Source organism: Lolium rigidum, chromosome 2 (genome assembly GCF_022539505.1).
Source record: "Lolium rigidum isolate FL_2022 chromosome 2, APGP_CSIRO_Lrig_0.1, whole genome shotgun sequence".
Classification (NCBI taxonomy): Eukaryota; Viridiplantae; Streptophyta; class Magnoliopsida; order Poales; family Poaceae; genus Lolium; species Lolium rigidum.
Genome location: NC_061509.1, coordinates 36,619,646 through 36,642,257, shown reverse-complemented (window position 1 = coordinate 36,642,257; position 22,612 = coordinate 36,619,646). Strand labels below are relative to the sequence as shown.

General features: G+C 44.8%; 1 protein-coding gene and 6 non-coding genes across 7 annotated transcripts; all 7 read left to right on the top strand.

Moving 5' to 3' along the window:
- Nucleotides 1-10,266: 10,266 nt before the first annotated feature.
- Nucleotides 10,267-13,397, top strand: LOC124686241 (60S ribosomal protein L37-2-like). Its single transcript, XM_047220224.1, has 4 exons — nt 10,267-10,312; nt 10,414-10,549; nt 12,935-13,036; nt 13,131-13,397. Exons 1-4 carry the CDS (start codon nt 10,310-10,312, stop codon nt 13,169-13,171), a joined length of 282 nt encoding a protein of 93 aa, XP_047076180.1. The 5' UTR covers nt 10,267-10,309; the 3' UTR covers nt 13,172-13,397.
- LOC124693854 lies at nt 11,031-11,125 on the top strand. The gene has a single exon (XR_007000302.1). It is a non-coding gene; the product is annotated as a small nucleolar RNA R64/Z200 family (small nucleolar RNA).
- LOC124693852 lies at nt 11,293-11,387 on the top strand. Its single transcript, XR_007000300.1, has one exon. It is a non-coding gene; the product is annotated as a small nucleolar RNA R64/Z200 family (small nucleolar RNA).
- LOC124693851 lies at nt 11,558-11,652 on the top strand. Its single transcript, XR_007000299.1, has one exon. It is a non-coding gene; the product is annotated as a small nucleolar RNA R64/Z200 family (small nucleolar RNA).
- LOC124693831 lies at nt 11,886-11,967 on the top strand. Its single transcript, XR_007000285.1, has one exon. It is a non-coding gene; the product is annotated as a small nucleolar RNA Z199 (small nucleolar RNA).
- Nucleotides 12,200-12,279, top strand: LOC124693832. Its single transcript, XR_007000286.1, has one exon. It is a non-coding gene; the product is annotated as a small nucleolar RNA Z199 (small nucleolar RNA).
- On the top strand, nt 12,490-12,568 carry LOC124693840. The gene has a single exon (XR_007000289.1). It is a non-coding gene; the product is annotated as a small nucleolar RNA Z199 (small nucleolar RNA).
- Nucleotides 13,398-22,612: the final 9,215 nt, after the last annotated feature.

Below are 22,612 nucleotides of genomic sequence, written 5' to 3'. Positions count from 1 at the left end.
AACAATTTCACTCATAATTTTTATCCATCAAATCATGATGTCTTTCTGAGACCATGTCTGTACATGCTAGGCTCGTAAAGTTTTAACCTTAGTATTCACATCTGCAAATCTGGCTTGCACCTGTTGTATGCACACGTAGAATCTATAACACCCGATCATCACGTGATGCTTCGAAACGACGAGTCTTAGCAACGGTGCATACTAAGGATGATCACTTCATGGATATGCAAATATCGTTAGTGCCCAACTAGTTGGAGGATTGGGACGCCTAGCGTCTTCAACCTTCGTACATTCCCATAAAACTTATGAGTTTATGTAGTCTCACAAGATTATATTCTATCATCTTGCAATAATGTCTTAGATATCACATATAACTCATACCTCGCTTATTTCTGAAAACAAAATTTCCAGCTCCTTACTTTTCAAACGGATTTGAACTTCGTTTCACGGAGACAAGATGATTTTAGGTACTAATTGAAACCATTGCTCTTTGAATCAGCAATGTGAGGTTTACTAAAAGTTTGCAATAGGACTTAATCATTTCTTGATTTTTTAACAATACGGTACCAGTCCGTAAAGTTTCTTGTCAGACTTAACATTATTTCTATCTCAATTACAAGACTAGCGCATGGTAGATAACGGATGCCAATTCTACAAATTTAATTCAAAATACTATTTAGACTATGTTCATGATAATTAGTTAATGTTTTAATCTAGTTACTAATGAACTCCCACTTAATACAACATCCCTCATAGTTGTTTAGTGGCACACGATCCATATCCACTACACCAAAACCGATCATCACGTGAGATGATGTAGCTTCAATGGTGAACATCAACATGTTGATCATATCATCCATATGACTCGTGTTCAACCTTTCGGTTTCCTGTGTTCCGATGCCATGTCTGTACATGCTAGGCTCGTCAAGCAAACCCAAGTATTTTCGCATGTTCAACATGGCTTACACCTGTTGTATGTGAACGTAGAATCTATCACATCCGATCATCACGAGATGCTTCAAAACGACGAACTGTAGCAACAATGCATACGAGGGGAGAACACTTTATTATCTTGATATTAATGTGAGGGATCATCTTATAATGCCACCGTCGTGATCTAAGCAAGATAAGATGCATAAAGGATTAACATCACATGCAATTCAAAATATGTGATATGATATGGCCTTTCTTCTTGTGCTTTTGATCTCCATCTCCAAAGCACACGAGCATGATCTCCATCATCACCAGCATTGCACCAAGGTCCATGGCGCCGCTTCATGGTTGTCCATCACTTATAGCTACTATGGCAACTACTTGAAATAAAGCTATTGCATGATGAATAGACACACAGGTCTTAACAAATTTAAAGACAACCAGTAGGCTCCTGCCGGTTGCCATAATATAATAATGAACATCTCATACATCAAATATAATCATCACATCATGGCCATATCACATCACCAAACCCTACAAAACCAAGTTATACGCCTCTAATTTGGTTTGCATATTTTACGTGGTTTAGGGTTTTCGAGTAAGATCCAATCTACCTACGAACATGAACCACAACGGTGATACTAGTATTGTCAATAGAAAGAGTAGATTGAATCTTCACTATGGTGGGAGAGACATACACCCGCAAAGCCACTTATGCAATACAAGTTGCATGTCAAGCGTGGAGCAAGTCTCATGAGACGCGGTGATGTAAAGTTAGCCCGGGCCGCTTCATCCCACCATCCTGCAAGATGCAAAGTACACTAACTAAAAATAACAAAAACATCAACGCCCACAAAACCATTGTGTTCTACTCGTGCAACAGATCTATGCATAGACACGGCTCTGATACCACTGATGGGTTCGTTGCATAGAAAACAAAAAAATTGTACCGCAAAGACGAATAAATCCAAGATCTAATCTATGGAAAAGCCAAGATCTAATCTACCAAGATCGAAGCAACGAGATGTATGTGAGACTAACCCTTGAAGATTCCAAAGCCTACGAGATTAGATCTCGTTGTTGATGTAGTCGATCATCCAGTGCTGCAATCCGGCAGCACTTCCGTACTCGGTCGTGCGTACGGTGTCGATGAAGCCCGTCCTCTCCCCGTTCCAGCGGGCAGAGGAGGTGTGGTAGATCCCCTCGGAATCCCAGTAGCACGACGGCGTGGTGGTGGTGGTGGAGGAGAAAAACTGCAGGGCTTCGCCAAGTCGGTACAGCATTATGGAGGAGAGAGGGGGGCGGCCAGAGCTAGGTCTGATGGGGTGAGCGCCCCCCTGCCCCTTCCTCTTTATATAGGGGGGGAGGTCGGTTTGGGTGGCCCCCCGATGCCCCAAACCCATCTAGGGCCGGCGGCCAAAGGGGGAGGGGGAATTCTCCCCCCCCCCCCCCAAGTTGACCCCCCTAGGTTTTTGGGGACAACCCTAAGGGTGGCCGACTTGGGCCTTGAGGGGCATGTACCCCTGGCCCATTAGGCTAGGGTGCATCCCCTCGGCCCATGGTAGGCTTCCTAGGGTCGTGGGCCCACTGGTGGGACCCCCGGAACCTTCTAGAATCTTCCCGGTCTTCCACCGGAAAAATCCAGAACTTTTCCGAAACCTAGAAATTAACTTCCCTTATATGAATCTTATTCTCCGGACCATTCCGGACCTCCTCGTGATGTCCTGGATCCCATCCGAGACTCCAAACAAACTTCGGTCTCCATCTCATATTCCGAATCTACTTATGCGACATCGAACCTTAAGCGCGTCACCCTACGGTTCGTGAACTATGCAGACATGGTCGAGACTCCTCTCCGACCAATAACCAATAGCGGGATATGGAGATCCATAATGGCTCCCACACATTCAGCGATAACTTAGTGATCGATTGAACCATTTACATAGGATACCGATTCCCTTTGTCACGCGATACTTTATTTGTCCAAGGTTTGATCATTGGTATCTCCATACCTTGTTCAACCTCGTTACCGACAAGTACTCTTTACTCATACCGTGGTATGTCATCTCTTGTGACCCAGTCACATGCTTGCAAGCTAATCAGACGACATTCCACCGAGAGGGCCCAAAGTATGTCTATCCGTCATCGGGATGGACAAATCCCACTGTTGATCCATATGCCTCAACTCACACTTTCCGAATACTTAATCCCATCTTTATAACCACCCATTTACGCAATGGCGTTTGATGTAATCAAAGTACCCTTCCGGTGTAAGTGATTTACATGATCTCATGGTCGAAGGACTAGGTAACTATGTATCGAAAGCTTATAGCAAGTTGAACTTAATGACTTGATCTCATGCTACGCTTATTTGGGTGTATGTCCATTATATCATTCACCCAATGACATAACCTTGTTATTAACAACATCCAATGTTCACGATCACGAAACCATGATCATCTATTAATCAACAAGCTAGTTATACAAGAGGCTTACTAGGGACTCCTTGTTGTTTACATAACACACATGTATCAATGTTTCGGTTAATACAATTATAGCATGGGATGTAAACATTTATCATGAACACTAAGATATAACAATAACTAATTTATTATTGCCTCTTGGGCATATCTCCAACAGCGTGTCCGCTTCTAGGGAGTTCCTAGGCACACCCTCCCTGCCGTCATCGACACATTTGCAACGGTGGCCCAAGGCTATCAATGCCAGAGTCGCCACCGCCATCGCCTAGGACTCCATCTCGCTGGCAGCCGAGTAGGACGAGCTCGTCCTCCTCCCATTCATCTTCATCGGGACCGGTGCGGTCAGCGCCATCCTCTCACTGTGCTTCCATGTACAATCTCTTGGACCCGTCGAAGTTCATATGCTAGGTACTCGATAAGTCTGGGGTCCCGTATTTTGGAGTTCCATCTACTCTGCAGCAAAGTTCGGCAAGATTTGCGACTTGATTGCCTTTCTTTTTTCGTATGTGATGTCCCGAGGGGAAAGCTCGATTCCCCAAAGGGAGACACGTCCTGTAGCTTCTGGATTGTTCAAGATGTTCGAGAGAGGCGCCTTGTTGACCACTATTATCGGGTGTGGCGAAAAATAGTGTCTTAGCTTCCATGTAGACATAAAGGCTCCATATGCAAACTTCTGATAGTGCGGGTAGCACTGCTTGGATGGCGATATGACTTAGCTGAGGAAATATATTGGTTGTTGACCCATGAATTTGTCCTTCATCTTCTCGTTCTACAACGAGAACCGTGCTAACCACTTGAGGTGTGGCCGCAATGTATAACATCAGAGGTTCTTTTTCTCGTGGTGCCACCAATACCGGTGGTGTCGAAATTGCTTCATATGCTCAAAGGTTTTGTCTGCTTCCTCGTTCCACTCGAATTTTTCTCCTTGCTTGATGAGTGCGTAGAAGGGCAGCGTTTTTTCTCCCAACCTTGCGACAAATCTGCTCAAAGCTGCGACTCATCCAGTTAACTGCTGTATCTCTTTGATCTTGGTTGGTTTTCTCATCGTCAGGATAGCTTGTATTTTCTCTGGATTGGCTTCGATTCCTCTAGCTGACACCAAGTATCCGAGGAGCTCTCCCGCAGGAACACTAAAGGAGCATTTTGTCGGGTTCAACTTAATACAAAATTTGTCTAGGTTATCGAAAGTTTCCCTAAGATCATCAATGAGGGATGACCCTTGCTTTGTTGTGATGACCACATCATCGATATATACTTGGACGTTTTTCCCGATCTACGTGGCGAGGCACATCTGCATCATCCTCTGATATGTGGCTCTCGCATTTTTCAACCCGAAAGGCATTGTTCTGTAGCAGAATACACCATAAGGGGTATGAAAGATGTTTTTAGTTCATCTTCTTCTTTTAGGCGGATCTGATTGTAACCATAGTACGCGTCGAGGAAGGAAAGATGTTCGCATCCTGCCGTGGAATTGATAATTTGATCGATCCTCGGGAGGGGAAAGTGATCCTTTGGACAATGTTTATTGAGACACGTGAAATCGACGCACATGCGAAGGACTTCAGTGTTTTTCTTCAGTACCAGCACTGGGTTAGCGACCCACGTGTCCTCAGTGTGTAGCTCTTTGATGAAACCCGATTCTTTGAGTCGATGGATCTCAAATAGCATAGCTTTGCGGTTTGGTTCGGAGAATCGCCGCAAAGGTTGTCGAATTGGCCTGGCTCTTGGATCTAAATTAAGAGGGTGCTCGGCAAGTTCCCTGGGTACTCATGGCATGTCAGCTGTGCACCATGCGAAGATTTCCCAGCGCTCACAGAGGAACTCAACAAGCGCTCTTTCCTATGCGATGAACCTCGTCTTTTTAGGATCCTTCGGGTGGATCTGCACTTCCTTAAAATTGTTGGAGGTGTCAAAAGCTTGCTCCTGCAAGGATCTACCTCCGTCAGGTAACACATCGTAGTTGGTGGTAAGCTTGAATGCCTCGTACTCAGCCTGCATTCCAAATGTTTCGGATAGCTTGTGAAAGTCTTTGTCACACTTATCTGCCAAAGCGAAACTTCCTCTAACTGTTGTTGGGCCCTTAGGTCCAGGGATCCTCCATAGCAGGTATGTGTAGTGCGACACAGCCATAAATCTAGCATATGCAGGTCGTCCCAAGAGGGCGTGATATTGCGACGGCCAGTCAATGACTTCAAACTCTAGCTTCTCCTTCCTGAAATTTTCTCGTGTCCCGAACTTCACATCGAGTGCAATCTTGCCCAAAGGATAGTTTGGTTTCTCGGGTGCGATGCCATGAAAACCCGTGTCCGTTGGTGTCAAGTTTGACAGAGAGATGTTCATCTTCCACAATGTGTCTGCGTATATGAGATTTAGACTGCTTCCCCCATCTATGAATATTCGGGAGACATCATATCCCTCGATGACCGTTGGTAGTATCATAGTTGAGTGTTCTGACCGTGGAACTTGAGGTGGGTGATCCTCTTGCGTGAATCCTATTGGCTGTCCCGACCAATTGAGGTACTCAGTAGTTGGTGGAGGTGATGTTACTGCCATGTACACCTATCGAGAAATTATCTTTTATGACATGTTCAAAGGTCTGCCCTTCTGTATCATTGCTACTGCTCCTCTTGTAGGTGTGAAGTCTTTATTGGCATCCGGAGCACCCGCAATTTGCGATTGATGCTGGTTTGCACTAGTAATTGCGGGTGGTGGGGTGGAAGAGGTACATGTACTTCACTCCGAGGTCCTTGCACATACCTTCTACTTACTGCATCCGTGTGTGATCTTTCTGTCGCTCTTTGCAGAGCTTGGAAAGTTCGACAATCCTTCTGGACGTGACATGACTGTCTCCTTCCATCATTGTCGACGTAAAAGTGCATCTGGCACGGCCCGTTTAGCAAATCTTCGGGTGACACATTGTATGGCCTTGGAAACCTCTGTCGATTATTTTGCCTGCTGGAACTCGGTGCATCTCCGTGATCATTGTGTTGGTCATTGATCCTTTGATAATCATCACAATGATTTCCTCCACTGTTTCCTCGGAAGTTAGCCGCTATTTTGCTGGGACCGTCATGATCCGTGAAGTTGCGAAAACGTCGCCTGTTCTGACTGCTGTTTCTGTTGTGGTCTCCCTCGGGTGACCTTTGCCGTTTATTATGGATGACACCATCTCCATCTGCCCAGTGATTCGCTATTTCCATGAGATGTGCCATTGTCCTGGGGTTGGACCTTCCTAACTCTTCGACTAGGTCTCTCCTTCGGATTCCTGCAACAAACGCGTCGATTGCTCTTTCATTAGACACGTGCTCAGCCGAGTTTTTTTTATGATGCTCCACTGCTGAATGTACATCCTTATCGATTCATCCGACTTCTGCTTGCAAGTCCTTATTTGCTCTATCAATGCTAGTTTTTTTGCAAATGGATCGGAAATTCCTCACGAATAAGTCCTCGAAAGTTTCCCAGCTATATATGGATCCCTCCGGCAGCTTCTTCATCCAAGATCTTGCGGCTCCACTGAGGATGCTCTACATGACTGTTGCTCTGGTTCCGCCCATCAACTTCATTATCTCCAGATAATCGACCAACGAATCCTCTGGATCTTGCAACCCGTCAAACTTTTTATAGTTAGCGGGCAACTTAAAGCTAGTGGGTACCCGAGTTTTGCAAACCCGTCAGGTAAAGCAAGGGAGTCCGCACAAGTCCTCATTGCTATCTTCTGGTGTGTGTCGATGTTCACGTGTTCTGTTTTCACGACTCCTTTCCTCACGTGCTCTGTCAACTCGAGCTTGAGCAACCGTGTTCCTTGCATCACCCTCTCTTGGAGTATCTCGCGCTGCTGCCACAGTTCGTCGTGGACTATTTTGCTTTGAACTATTTCTGCATGGAGCACTTTCGGGTTGTGGTGCAATTTCTCTTCCTGCTATCGCTGCACCCATAACGCCGACTCCTGCCATAGCCATCTAATATAGTGATGACCTAGGATCTCCCTGAGGTAGTCTGGATGCCATAAAAAATGCATGTGTCGCCATATATCCTGCTTCTCGTGTTTTCAGAATGACGTGTCATCTCGTGTCTATTGACATGAAGGACATGTCGAGGTTTTGAATCAGGTTCTCCCATTCTTGCTCGGGCATACTTGCCAGTCGAGATCTTGCTTTTGCGCGGGCCTCCCTGTGACTATCTCCTGGGGTCCTCGATTGTCGACTTGGGTTGGCCCTGCGCTCGCTTGATGCATCAGCTACAACTCTTATTTCTTCGAGTGTCCACCGTAATTTTTTTAACTCTCGTCTGGAATGAGCGATTTTATATTGATATGCTTGCAACGCTTGCGGCGTAGCTGTAGTGGTCATCGGCTCTGTGCCATCCATGGCTCTCGTAGCTCTGTCCCACGCTTCCTGCGGCAGTTGTACTTTTTCTCGCGGCGTGGTTCCGATGTATTTATTTCCCTTTTCACGTGTGAGATCCGCGGGATCGACGTAGAGGTTACCCAAATCGTCGAAAGCCTCTGACTCTTCATCCTCTTGACGACTTTCTCCCACAATTACGCATACCTGATGATATGTTGCGGATGTGTTTTCGTCAGCCTCAGGGTCGGTGACACCATCGTATAGATCGGCGAAGACCTCCCTACTAGCAGTAGAGTTGTTGGTGAAGCTGAAGTTATCGAAGCTTTTCGAGTCGCTGTCCAGATCGGTTTCTGTGAATGACCCGAAAGTCATGTCATCGAACAGATCGGCGAGTGCCCCGCCGTCGGCGGGCTTGGTGAAGTGTGGCGGCAAAACTTCCTCGTCGTCTGACTTGACAGATGATGTTAACGATCCCGAGAAATCGGGCTCGACCGCTAACGGTCCCAAAAAGTCGGTGCCGTGAGATGATGCGATCCTTCTTTCCCGACGAGGAAGCGGAAGCTCCCGAATGTCATCTCCGTCGACTCCTCCAGATCGGCATATGCATGCAAACGGGAAGGAGGGTGAGGAACAAAATAGGCGATATCAGGTTGGACTCGTTTACCTCCATCCATCATGTTGCTTGTTGTTGACGATGATGTTGATGATGCCATCGAGATCAGGACCTTGCGACCTCCAATCCCCACAATTTATAAGGGATTAACTCGTCAATGCCTACATATTATAGACTTAGGGTTTCGTAAGAAGTAGAGGGCAAGTAGATCTCGAAGGTTCAGCCGACAAAGGTGCTCGACTCAAGATTACGGTAGTTTTGTTGGCAAAGATTTCGATCCTCTCCCTCGGCTCCCCTTTATATAGGAGGTGGAGCCGAGGCTTTTCGTGTCGTACAAGTTACAAACTATCCGAGACGCATTGGGCCTTTCCTATGTTGATACAAGATTCCTACTACAACTCTACTTTCCTTATCCGAAGATCTCTGAGCTTCTAGGCCTCCAAAGCTTCGAGTCCGTGGGCTTCATGTCCTCTTTATATTAACCAAGGTACTTTATTAGGCATGCCTGCTAGGCATACCCATGTCACGGAGTCTCCGGTGTTAGACACCGGAGTCTCTCGTGTGCAAAATCACTTAGATCGGAGTCTCTGGTCTTTGACACCAGAGTCTCCAGTCTTGCGTTTTTCCACACCGGAATCTCCGCTCCGGAGTCTCCGGTTTATACCATAGTCTCCGGACCCCCCACCATACGGTGAGGCAACAGTGACCGAGGACTTCTTCGGAGTCTTTGCTGGAGTCACCGGTCAGGAGATCGGAGTCTCCGGCCTGGGTGCGGACTTTTCGGCCTGGAAGCTCTAGCAGCTATACACATGTGGTTTCTCTCATTCATTCTTCGACGCCAACCCCTTTACGGGCGCCCCCCTTTACTAAGTCTTAAGCACAGTAAACACTTCACCACAACACTATTGGCGCCAATCTTCTTTTCACTTTTGAGGGGTCGATAACCGAGACACTCTTTTCAAATCTATGATCTAGAAAACACAAGTGCACGGTTAGTTATCTTTAGATCGTTAACAAACACACAAAACTAGATTACAAGAGAAATCCCTTTCAACGGGGCCCAGGGAAATACACGACAAAATCTACCTACATAATGCAATTCGATGGCTCCATCTCCTCAGATTTTCCACCTCCATATTGCCATGTTGGGTGCATGGGAATATGTAATTTTTCATGTTGACTGGATCCCTTGATCGAATTCTCACAACCGACACGTTGCAGCACCGTGAATGTGCAAATAACTACTGTTTGTCTGCTTTGCTTCTGAAACTTGGAGACACCTTTGCATCTCTTCACTAAATATTTGTGGTCAAGGGAGGGTTGGTCCGGGCTTGCGGCATGGCCAAATCTTCACTCCCTCATGTCATCGTCTTGGACGAACATCTCGACAATGTCAGATTGGCTCCAACTTTGTTGCTTAACCACCATATTGAAAAGGGGAAACAAGGTGAAAATCCCTCCTATTGCTGGTTGCTTGGGAGATTTGGCGGGAGCAAACAGACGTATTTTCCAACAGGAGGGACTTTTAGTTCAAACCCTAGTCATGCTTATCCGAGATGAGGTAACCCTTTGAAACATGGCAGGATTGACGACCCTTTTTGACCCTGGCGGTTTTTTTTCGGCCGTGTAATTTTTTTTTTCTTTTCTCTTGGGGTGACTTGGGTTGTTTCCTTTGTTTTCCGTCTTCTTGTAACAACTTCGTATTTTTTTTTTAAAGGTGAATGGATTTATCGACTTAATGTTTTTAAAGTATGCAAGTAATTTCTGGAACTCACAACAGTCATAAAGGAGCTCCTAGGGAGCTTCTGCTCGGCCCATTAGCCCACCACGGCACCACCTCGCGCCATCGCTTCCTATAAAAAATGGTAGTAGGGTTTTTCCGCAACCCCCTGCAGCGCCGCCACTCCGCCCATTCGTCGCCTCTCCAACCCTAAGCGATGGTACGTCTCCGCCCGCAAACCCTAGGCGGCTCCGCCGGCGGCGACCACGTCGTCGCATATCGCTGACCCGCTCGTCTCGCCGCCGTGGTTTTGCTTTGCAGACGAAGGGCACGGGCAGCTTCGGCAAGCGCCGGAACAAGACGCACACGCTCTGCATCCGCTGCGGCCGCCGCAGCTTCCACCTCCAGAAGAGCACCTGCTCCTCCTGCGGCTACCCCGCCGCCCGCATCCGCAAGTGTAAGCTCCTCCCCCTCCGTAGCCCTTCCCCGCTCTAGATCTCTAGCTTTTGCCCTGCTCTTCCCGTGCGACCCGTGTAGGATTTTGTGCGGTATCTTCGTCGAAGTGATGCCAGCGGCTGATCCGTTCTCACTCAGTTCCTTGTGTTATACATGTCCAGTTAGTGTAGTTTGCTGTGCATGTAGTTTCGTCCCCCTGCGCGAATGAGGAAGAAGCAGCGATCCTGGTTTCTGAGATTACCCGTGCCTGATCTATCATTTTAAAATTTATCCCACTGCAACATGCAGTCCCATTTGCGAATTGCGTGCCATTAACTGTGCGCACTGTGCACCTGGGCAGCGCCTCAACGAGGCATGATGAAACATATTTATCAACCCTATGATTTTTTTTATCCTACTGCGCCATGCCGCCCCATTTGTAGCTTGATGATTGGCCTAGTGATACTTCACCAGATTTCTTGATGTTGTTTTCTAAAACTGCGAAACTGCCGTGATGAATCATGAATTCTACAATGCATGTCAGACTTCGGAGATGCCACGGCATTGATGAGAAGATATTTCATGTTCTGAGCAATTTATTTTGATGTCAGTCCTAGTTGAAGAAGCATTGATCCTGGTTTCTAATTACCCATGCCTGATCTATGATTTAAATTTTTTATCCTACTGCGCCATGCCGCCCCATTTGTAGCTTGACTGGCCTAGTGATACATCACTAGATTTCTTGATGTTATTTTCTAAAGTTGCAAACTGTTATGATGAATCATGGATTCTACAACGCATGTCAGACTTCGGAGATGCCACGGCATTGATGAGAAGATATTTCATGTTCTGAGCAATTTATTTTGATGTCAGTCCTAGTTGAGGAAGCATTGATCCTGGTTTCTGATTACCCATGCATGATCTATGATTTTAATTTTTTTATCCTACTTCGCCGTGCTGCCCCATTTTTAGCTTGATGATTGGCCTAGTGACACCACTAGATTTCTTGATGTTATTTTCTAAAGTTGCGAAATTGTTATGACGAATCGTGAATTCTACAACGCATGTCAGACTTCGGAGATGCCACGGCATTGATGAGAAGATATTTCATGTTCTGAGCAATTTATTTTGATGTCAGTCCTAGATGCTACTTTTTTTTTGTTTTGTTTCTGTTCATAAATAAACAGTTTGATTATTCAGTGCTAGTTGGAGAACTGCCTCCTTTTCACTTCGTCAGAAAAGTTTGTGAGCGTAAAATGGTATTATCCTTATTTTTCTTATTTTGAATTAGTATATCCACATCCCCCCTATGAAGTTGGAATAAATCTTATGTTTTTCATTCATACTTGTATACCTGAGGGTCAAGTGAGCAGGAATAAACTGCAACAATATGATGGAGCTGTGCTCCTCTGATTCTTAGTATTCAAGTCTCTGATGACACCTCAACTTAGGTTCCACTTTTCCAGTGTAAATTATTTCGCCTGGTTTAGTATTTATTTTTGGTTTTCTTTTTATATTTTCGTTTGTTGAAGGGTCAATTGGGAGGAGAGGAAGAATTGGGATTTTTAGATTGAAAAGTGCTTTGTAATTTACTCTGATGACTTGGAAGTATTCAAGTTCTGATATCATTTGTTGTCCCAAGACGTCTTTTGGATTGCTTGATTCTGTTTGTGGTTCAAGTGATGATTGATAAACTGCAACAATATGACAGGAGTTGAACTCCCGTGATTCGTAGTTTTAAGTCTGATGATTTCTCCATGCTTTATGCTTTGTGATTTCTTTACCTTATCTGTTCAAGTACAGATCTGTTTCACCAATTAATTTTCCATGTAGCTCTAGAGACTACTCCTATCTGCCTGCTAAAATACAGTTCTGTTGCACCTTTTCCCATAAACTCTCCATGTAGCCACATTCTTTTTCCATTGTCTTGATACATCCTTTTTGCATTTCCTGATTCCATTTGTTTCATGTGATGATGGATAAACTGCAACAATATGACAGAAGTTACACTTCCGTGATTCGTAGTTTATGTCTGATGATTTCTCCATGCTTTTATCTTTATATATATTGTGTGGTCTGAGCTTTCTATGGCAACTTTTGATCATGGTCATGACTGTTACATACTACCGTAGATTAATGAAACTTAAGTACTCCTAGAATGGGGAAACTTAGATTTGTATTGTTTGCTTTTTGTTTGGTTCATTATATATGGTAAAACCTATTTGTTTTGCTCTGATCCACTTATTATGGATCCACAACACTTATTATGCATTATATATAGCTTGTTTTCTGTGTTGCCTGGGATAACTTGTCTGTTTGCCCTTGTTTGATGATTGATTTGTGATTTTCCCATCTTCTAGTTTTATTTTATAGGGTCTCAGTGTTAACATAGTGGTTCATTTTACAGACAACTGGAGTGTGAAGGCCATCAGGCGCAAGACAACTGGAACTGGAAGGATGAGGTACATGCGCCATGTGCCTCGCAGGTTCAAGAGCAACTTCAGAGAAGGTACATCACATACTTATCAGAAGTTACTGGCGCTAACATCTGTCAGACCTAAGACCAATTTTGATCAAGTTATTTGTTTTTCATCTCAATTCAGGTACTGAGGCTGCCCCCAGGAAGAGTGCTGCAGCCAACTAGGTCTGGATTTTGTCACAAGGCATCCCCTGAAGCTAGAATTTAAAATATTTTACTCATATTGTACTGCCCGAAGTCTAAACTATTGTTGCTACAGCCCTGTATAGATCTGATGTGTTTTGTTCCATGGGTTTGGAAATTTGACCTCTAAATTCCATGCAATTCCTTCCTCTGAATTTTGGTGCAGTTGTATTGCTGTTATGATTTTATTTTAGACGAATTTATACCAGTCGCTTATGTTGAAAATACCAGTCATTGAGTTAAAACGTCTATCCTTAGGACCTTGTTAGTTTATTGCTTATTTGAAATTTATCATTTGTCTAAATTCGAACCGTGGCCATTTCTCATGGAACAAGTCTAAGGTGTCTAAAATCATCATATGTACTGCAGCCATTGAAGGTGAGTTGAAAGAATTCTGATCTTATATCACTAGTTAACTGCAAGTTGTAGAAGTGACATAACGATTGTTTGAGTATGGAAAAGTGGATACATTACCCTCTTTTGAGGTGCCTTCGCCACCACCGTGAAGACGTAAAGTCCACAAATCTATCGGACTTGACTCAAACAGCTCCTTAAACTAAACCAAACTCGTGGACTCTGGCAGCCAGCCCCCGTGAAGAACAGCCGGCGCACGCCTCTTGTGCAGCTCCTCTATCGAGCGCTCCTCACAATACCGTCTTCATCCTTTTTCTCTCTTGGCCCTTCTCCTTCTCATGCTCCTGAGTAGTGTCTCACCCTAGCTTTTGGGGATTCTGACAAGGGGTCGTGAATTTGAGTAGGGATGGATGATGCTGAAGTCCTACATGGATAATTCTTGTGATTCTCTATATTCTTCCAATATGTACAAATTTGTTTATCGAAAAAATATGTATATATTTTCCTTTTATTTGTGTGCCGCATGCTGTGTGAAGAGAATAAAAGGTTCTCCTGTTTGTTCCTCTCTCCGTGTGTTTCTGTATTGCATATTACAGGATTGATCCAAAATTTGTTTGTAGAATAGAGATCGTTGTTGCGACGGGCACGAATTGAACCTGAGTGTGCGCGCAGCCAGTTTCCTACAAAATGAAAAAAATACTATTTAAAAGTTTCAAAAAAGTGTGAAGTAAATTTTTGCATGTACATATTATATTAATACTTACTCGTGTGAGTTATCACAAGAAAATACCATTGTATGTGGCCTGCACAAAAATGACAAAATGTCCAAATGAGTGAGAATAGTGAATAGGAATTTGTACTATTCACAGAATAGGAATTTGCATTTTGTCATTTTTATGTAGGTCACACACAATGGTATTTTTTTCGTGAAAACGAACACAAGTATGTATCAACATAATATATACATGCAAAAAATTACTTCAAATTTTTTTGAAACTTTTAAATAGCATTTTTTTGAACTTTTCATAAATGGGTGCGCGTGTACCCAGGTTCCATTCAACATTTTGGTTATTGTCAACTCCTACTTCAGTATTATACATGGGAGAAAGGTGTACAATAAGGACATGACTATAAGCTGGGTTGTTGATTCAAAAGAGTATATGCAGTCATTAATCTAGAAAAAGATATTGCTCCGTACTTCGCACGGGCCAGGAACCAAAAGGATTTCTTTTGGGTTGTTGATTCAAGGCTAAATATGACACACAGATTAGCTACTGATAGTCAGCTTCTTGACTTGGTGTGTGGGCCCCACGACATCGAATGTGGTTGGAGAGGGCACAAGTGTCACACCAAAGGTGGTTGATGAGGAAACAAGTGTTGCACCGGACATAGTTGATGAGGGAACATGTGCTGCAACAGACATAGTTGACGAGGGAATAATTGCTGCAACGGACGTGGTTGAGGAGATCAAAATTGAGGGATTTGCATGGGCAGAAGAATATGGAGAAACAACTACAAGGCTGTTAGATGTTAGTTGTGTATACCGTATGACTTGTATACGGATACCTTTTCATGTACTTTACGGCTTTTGTGCCCTACTATATAACACGCAACCGTACCCAGCTCCACGGTACGTTCCGCCAAACTACAACCAACATGGTATCAGAGCAAACCCTCTCATCTTTGTGTAGTACTGATCAGCAGTCATGGTGAGCTTCTTGGTGTCATTGAGCTGTTCACGCAGGTGTTGGGCCTTGGTGCGGGAGGCAGTTTTGAACATGGCGTTGATGGTGGTCCAAGCTTCAGCGGTGGATTCAACGCCAAGGAGATGGGAGAGGATATCCGGGGACGGCGTGTTCAAGAGAAACCGGAGAACCTGCCGATCTTTGGCCATCCGGGTGACATAGGCCGGGTTCTCCACGGTGACCTTCTTGTTGTCAACGTCATCGACTTCAACAAGCTTCGGCGGGGCGCGATCTGTCCCCTCAAGGAGAGACATCACATTGGCACCACGGAACGCGGGGAGGACAAGGGCCTTCCACAGCAGAAAATTGCCCCGAGTAAGTTGCTGCGCCGGGGGGGCTCCAAGGGCGGCGGCAAGACCAGGGGTTGTTGATGACGAACTCATGGCGGCGGCGGCAGATGGCAACGTCGGCGCGGTGGGCTAGGGTTTTGGCTGTTTTTGGTCGTGGGTTTTCTTGGGATCAGCGGCGGCTAGATCTGTTGTCGTAGGGCGGCGGCGGTGGCTTTTGGGTTAGCACACAGCGGCGGCAGGTTTTTGGTGTAGGTTGTGATCGCGGTGACCGTAGGAAGAGAACTACGGCTACGGCGGGATGTAGAGGAGGCGGCGGCGGCGGCGGCTCGAAGGAGGAGCGGCGGCGGCGGCGGGTTTTGGATCGGCAGCTAGGTCAGGGAAGAGCCTGCTCCCATTGAGGACGATGAGTTTCTTGGCTATCTACTCCATGGTCTTGACAAGACTGAGTACAACTCTCTTATCACCACAGTCAATGGAAATCCTGGCACCACCCTGGATGAATTTTATGATCAGCTGTCCTCCTATGATATGCGCAATGGGGTTGAAGAAAATGGCACCTTTGTTTCCTCCGCAAACCCGGACCGTCGTGACCGTGAGCGGCGCTCCCGTGGTCGGACCTCTCCTCGGCGTCGCTACTCTTCTCCGCGTGGACGTAGCCCCGACCGTGGTCCTCACCGTGGCGGGGGCGGTGGAGGTGGTGGCTACCGCCACCCTAGAGATGATGACCGCTACTGCGCACGTGGCGATGATCGCGGATCTTGGCGTGGTGATGACCGTCGTGGCGATCGTGATCGCCGTGATGATAGACGCGACAAGCGTCGCGACGGGGGTGGACGCCGTGACCGCGCCCCCACTCCCTATGTTGATGCGAATGTCAAATTTGCAAGATCCATGGTCACCCCGCCTCGGATTGTTGGTGGCGCTACTCGGATGACAAGAAAGACAAGGGAGAAAAAGGAGATAAGGGTGCACATCTTGCATCCTATGGAGTGGACACAAGCTGGTATATCGATACGAGGTGCCATCGACCATATCACCGGTGAATTGAACAAGCTTCACATCGCCAACAAGTATAATGGACAAGATCGGGTTCGCACTGCTTGAAGGTAATGGCATGCCTATTAGTCATATTGGTAATTCAATTTTGCGTACCCCTCATGGTTCCTTTGATCTTAACAACATCCTTCATGTCCCTAATGCATCCAAAAATCTTTTGTCTGTGCATAAGTTCACTCTTGATAATCATGTCTTTATTGAGTTTCACCCTTTCTTCTTCTTAATCAAGGACCAGGAAACTCGAAGAATTCTGTTTAGGGGCCCCTGCTATGGTGGTCTCTACCCCTTGGTGCCTATGTTTCATGAGACCTCCAAGCTTGCCTTCGCCGCAATAAAGCCATCATCCTCTACATGGCATCGTCGTTTAGGTCATCAATCTTCCTTTGTGGTTCAACAAGTTCTTAGGAAAAATAAAATAGCTTACACACATGAGAGTACCCCATATATTTGTGATTCTTGTCAGTTAGCTAAGAGTCATCAGTTGCCATATTCTATATCTACCAGTGTCTCCACTTGCCCCTCTAGAACAAGTTTTCTCCGATGTATGGGGCCTCGCTCCTCTCTCTGTGGGCAAACATGCATACTATGTAAGCTTTATTGATGATTTTAGTAAATTTACTTGGATATATTTGCTTAAGAAGCGTTCTGATGTTTATCAAGCTTTCCTCAATTTCCAACAGCTTGTTGAGCGCAAGTTTGATAGGAAAATAGTTACTATGCAAACAGATTGGGGTGGTGAATATGAGAAACTGAATGGATTTTTTCGAGCAAGTTGGCATTACCCATCATGTTTCCTGTCCTCATGCCCATCAACAAAATGGCTCCGCTGAAAGAAAACATCGTCATATTGTTGAAGTTGGTCTTGCTTTACTTGCCAATGCATCTATGCCTCTTAAGTTTTGGGATGAAGCTTTTCTCACTGCCACTTTTCTCATTAATTTACTCCCTAGTAAAGTTCTAAACTTTGAGACTCCCACGAACGTCTTCTTCACATTACACCAAATTATGATGCTCTCCGAGTTTTTGGTTGTGCTTGCTGGCCAAATCTTCGCCCTTACAACAAACGCAAACTTGCTTTCCGCTCCAAGCAATGTGTCTTTCTTGGTTACAGTCCTCTTCACAAGGGTGTTAAGTGTCTCGATGTGTCAACTGGTCGCATCTACATCTCTCGTGATGTTGTCTTTGATGAAAATGTGTTCCCTTTTGCCTCTCTACATCCCAATGCCGGTGCTCTTCTCAAAAAGGAACTCTTACTCCTTCCATTCACTATTGATTCATCATCATCGCATGAGGGTGCACGTAATTTTGATAACCATATGTCTCCTATTGTGCCTATTGTTCATGTTCTACAGGATGTGGAAGGCACTGTTGAAAATCCCACTGAAATTGGAGCTGAAATCAGCTCAGAAATTGAAGATGATGATCTGCCAGAAAATGACGAAACTGGCGCTGAAAACAATGCAGAGGAACATTCTCTGACGTCCTCTGATCCCGAGGACTCCGATCCCGAGGAGGATTCTCCCGCCACACCTTCGCCCGCTGCTGGCTCGCCATCTGGCGCTTCGCCCGCCGCGCCGGAGCGGTCCCCGCCTGCGTGTGCTCGACACACGCCCGCGTCCTCTGCCAGCCCGCCACCTGGCGCCTCGTCCGCCGCGCCAGACCGGTCTCCACCGCTGTCTCCCGACGAGCGCGTGGCCAACACACGCCACCGGCCGATCCTGTCTCGCCATGCGGCGGCCGCCGGCTTGCTCCCTCTGTCTCTTCCGCCACGGAATCCGGGGCTGTCTGCGGATCCTCCGTGGCTGCGGCAAGGGGGAGATTATTGCTGCACCACCTGTTGAACCACGCACTCGTCTTCGGAAAGGTATAAGAAATCCCAAAAAGTATACTTGATGGAACTGTTAGATATGGCATGTTGTCTTCTACAGGTGAGCCCTACACTCTTGTGGAAGCTCTCAATGATCCTAATTGGCGACAAGCAATGCAAGATGAATATGATGCTTTGATTGACAACAAGACCTGGCACCTAGTTCCTCCAAGTAAAAGCAGAAATTTAATTGATTGCAAATGGGTGTATCGTATAAAGAAAAAGGCGAGATGGTACTATTGATAGGTATAAGGCACGTCTCGTTGCAAAAGGTTTCAAACGAGAGGTATGGCATTGATTATGAAGATACTTTCAGCCCTGTAGTTAAAATTGCTACTATCGAATTGTTCGTCTATATCCGTTTCTCGTGGATGGAGTCTACGGCAGCTAGATGTCAAGAACGCGTTTCTCCATGGTGTTCTGGAAGAGGAAGTTTACATGAAACAACCTCCAGGTTTTGAAAGTTCCTCTGTACCACACTACATATGCAAACTTGATAAGGCTCTTTATGGGTTGAAGCAAGCACCTCGAGCATGGTATTCAAGACTCAGTTCCAAGTTGTGTGCCCTCGGGTTTGTTCCCTCAAAGACCGATACTTCATTGTTTCTTTATAACAAGTCGGTATCATCATCTACATGCTTATTTATGTTGATGACATCATAGTAACAAGCTCCTCAGATCATGCTATTACTTGTTTGCTTCGAGATTTAAATGAGAATTTTGCTATCAAGGACTTAGGTGATCTACACTATTTTCTTGGTATTGAAGTCAAAAGAACTCCTAATGGTTTGATTTTGACACAAGAGAAATATGCTCGTGACTTAGTTGCAAAAGTGGGAATGAATGGATGCAAGGCTACACCTACACCTCTGTCCTCTACGGAACAATTGTCTCTTTATGATGGTACACCTCTAGGTCCCGAAGATAGTACACAATATAGAAGTATTGTTGGAGCTTTGCAATATTTGACTCTAACACGGCCGGATTTGGCCTTCTCTCGTTAACAAAGTATGTCGGTTTCTTCATGCTCCAACTACGGATCATTGGACAGCGATCAAGCGTATACTTAGATATGTGTTTGATACATTGAAAGTTGGAATTACATTTGCAAGGTCTTCCTCCACATTTCTCGAGTGCCTTTTCGGATGCGGATTGGGCAGGTTCTCTTGATGATAGAAGATCCACGAGGAGGTTTTGCTATATTTGTTGGGCCGAACTTAGTTTCTTGGAGTGCCGAGAAAACAAGACACTTGTGTCTAGATCAAGTACTGAAGTTGAATATAAGGCAACGGCAAATGCTACTTGCTGAGTTAATTTGGGTGGAAGCTCTTCTTGCTTGAACTTGGTGTTAAGCTAAGAGAAAAACCATGTCTTTGGTGTGACAACTTAGGTGCTACCTATTTGTACGTAAATCCGAGTGTTTCATGCTAGAACCAAACACATTGAGATTGATTTTCATTTTGTAAGAGAAAGAGTTGCTAAAAATCTTCTAGGTATCGGGTTTATATCTAGTAAGGATCAGGTTGTTGATGGCTTCACAAAAGCTCTCCCTGTAAAGAGGTTAGATGAGTTTAAACGTAATCTCAACCTTTCAAAAGGTTTAGATTAAGGGGAGTGTTAGATGTTAGTTGTGTATACCGTATGACTTGTATACGGATACCTTTTCATGTACTTTACGGCTTTTGTGCCCTACTATATAACACGCAACCGTACCCAGCTCCACGGTACGTTCCGCCAAACTACAACCAACAAAGGCCACCAATGGCTGAAGAGGAAGAGAAGGAACACTTCATGACTTTTAGGTACGATCCACATGGAGATGAGCCGGGTGGAGCAACTGAAGAGTGGAGGTACTTCAAAAAGGTTGATGATGCGGTCCATGATGGCATCAGAAAGTAGTGAAATAGAAGTGCAGGAAAGAAAGAGGACAAGGAATATTATAGAGTTTGATCCTCAGTGTGCTTCTGATGATGAGGCTAGTACAACAGAAGATTATTTTGTGCCTCACACAACACATGATCCAGAGAATCCAGTCATAAAGGAAAATGACATATTTGGAGACAAGGAAGAGTCTATCGAGATTATGAGAACACATGCCATAAAAACGAGTTTTAGATTAAGGTCGAGCACAATGACATAGAGAGGTACATAACAAGGTGTGCAGCTGAAAATTGCGTGTGGAAAGGATATGCAAAGAAACTTCATGGTGGCAACACATTTATGCTAAATATTTTTTCCTTATGTGTTATTTGCAGCAGATTTGCGGCAGATTTGTTGATTTTGTTGATTGCGAGTGGAATACATATCTAACCTTGTCAATTATATTTATTTGAAGGTGTTCATAATATCTTCATTGGATGATCACACTTGTGCTAGTTCAGCCACATTGAAGGGACATCATGCTTCCGCTTCTTGGATATCTCGAAGAGGCAAATATATCATTACATAGGATCCCACTCTTAGTGTAAAAAAGGTACATAATAGATAGGAGAAACAATACAACATTGAGTTGTCTTATTTCAAAGTGTGGACACAAGGAAGAAGTCTGCAATGAATGAGCTTCGTGGCAGGTGGGAGGAGAGCTTCTCAATGTTATGGAGATTCAAAGTATCCCTAGAAGAAACTTGCCTAGGAAGCATTGTTGAGATCGACTTCAAAAAGATCAATGGACAAATGCATTTTTCAAGAATGGTGTCAAGAAAACTTTCAGAGATGATGTAGAGCACCTTGAGTGTTTTAGACACCTAATGGCTAATTTTCAAAAGAAGTTCACGGGTGAGGTGTTGAAGTATATGTGGACTTGTGCATGGGCATGTACAGCTCGCAGGTATGATACATTGATGGCAAATATTGCAACAGATTGTCCTAAAGCGATACCCTTTTTAGGTAAGCATCACAACCTCATATGGAGCAGATCTAAATTCACCAAATGCTGCAAAGTTGATTATAACAACAACATATTGGAATGCTTCAACAATTGCTTCAACAACCAGGTTGACCAGTCAACCAGAGGAAGTTGGGTCGGCCCACTTAGTAAGTCGGTCGGCCTAGTTACCTAGTTGACTGGTCAAACCAAATAAGTTGGGCTACTCCGCGAGCTAAATGGGCCAGCCTAGTTACCTTGTTGACCGGTCAAACCAAGACATTTGGCTCGACCCGCGTACTAATTGGGTCCGCCCATCTGGAGAGCCAGGAAAAAGAGGACCATATCAATGCAAAATGTGCTATCAGTTTCGACATATAGAGAAGGGTTGTAATGCTACTCAAGCTGAATTAGAACAAGATCTTCCACCTCCTCATCCAAAGAAAGGGAACAAGTCAAGTCATTGTAGCATTTTTTATTTCTTATGTGCTGCAATTGTTTTCCCTAACCCACTGTCTAATAGGAAAACTAAATCGGAAGATGTTGAAGCCTCCACAATAGTTGTTGAACCCTCTCCAATCCCTCATTCAATCCCAGGTGTAACAACCACAAGAATGGCTTCTCTTTTTCCAACTAGCCTAGGTGTGACAACTAGAAGAATGGCTATTATCTCACCAGGAGGAATCAGTCGTAGTACATCAACGAAACACTCTCCGCATTACTCTTAGATAGTTCTGGACAATCAGAGTATGCTAGTTAGAATTTTTTTCTGCTATGAACCCCATCAATACCTTCACATCATGATCCATGAACGGGTCAGAGTTTGGGGTCACTGCTCCTTGGCCACCATTTGGTTGTGTCGATGGGGGAGGTATGGAATTAGGAGAGGTGCTCCTTTTGGTCGTATTACGCTTGACTCACTGTAAAACATTTTGGCTTTTGCGTCACAGTGGTTTACACACCTTACCTTTCATCTGGCTTATTCATTGCACAATTGTTTTCAAGTGGATTAATTGGATTCCGAACCAAGAAAGATATGCAACTTTCATTTGAAAAAAAATGGAGTGGAAGGGTGACGCTGACTTTGTTTTCTTTGGTGTTGTTCCTGCTATGTATGTGTGTTTTGCTTATGATTGCTAGAATGCTAGCTTTGCTGATAATTCCTAGAATGCTAGCTTTGATGATTGCTATTCCATGTTGCTATTCCTTAGTTGTTGTTCCTAATTTTTTGGGGGAAATTAATCTTGT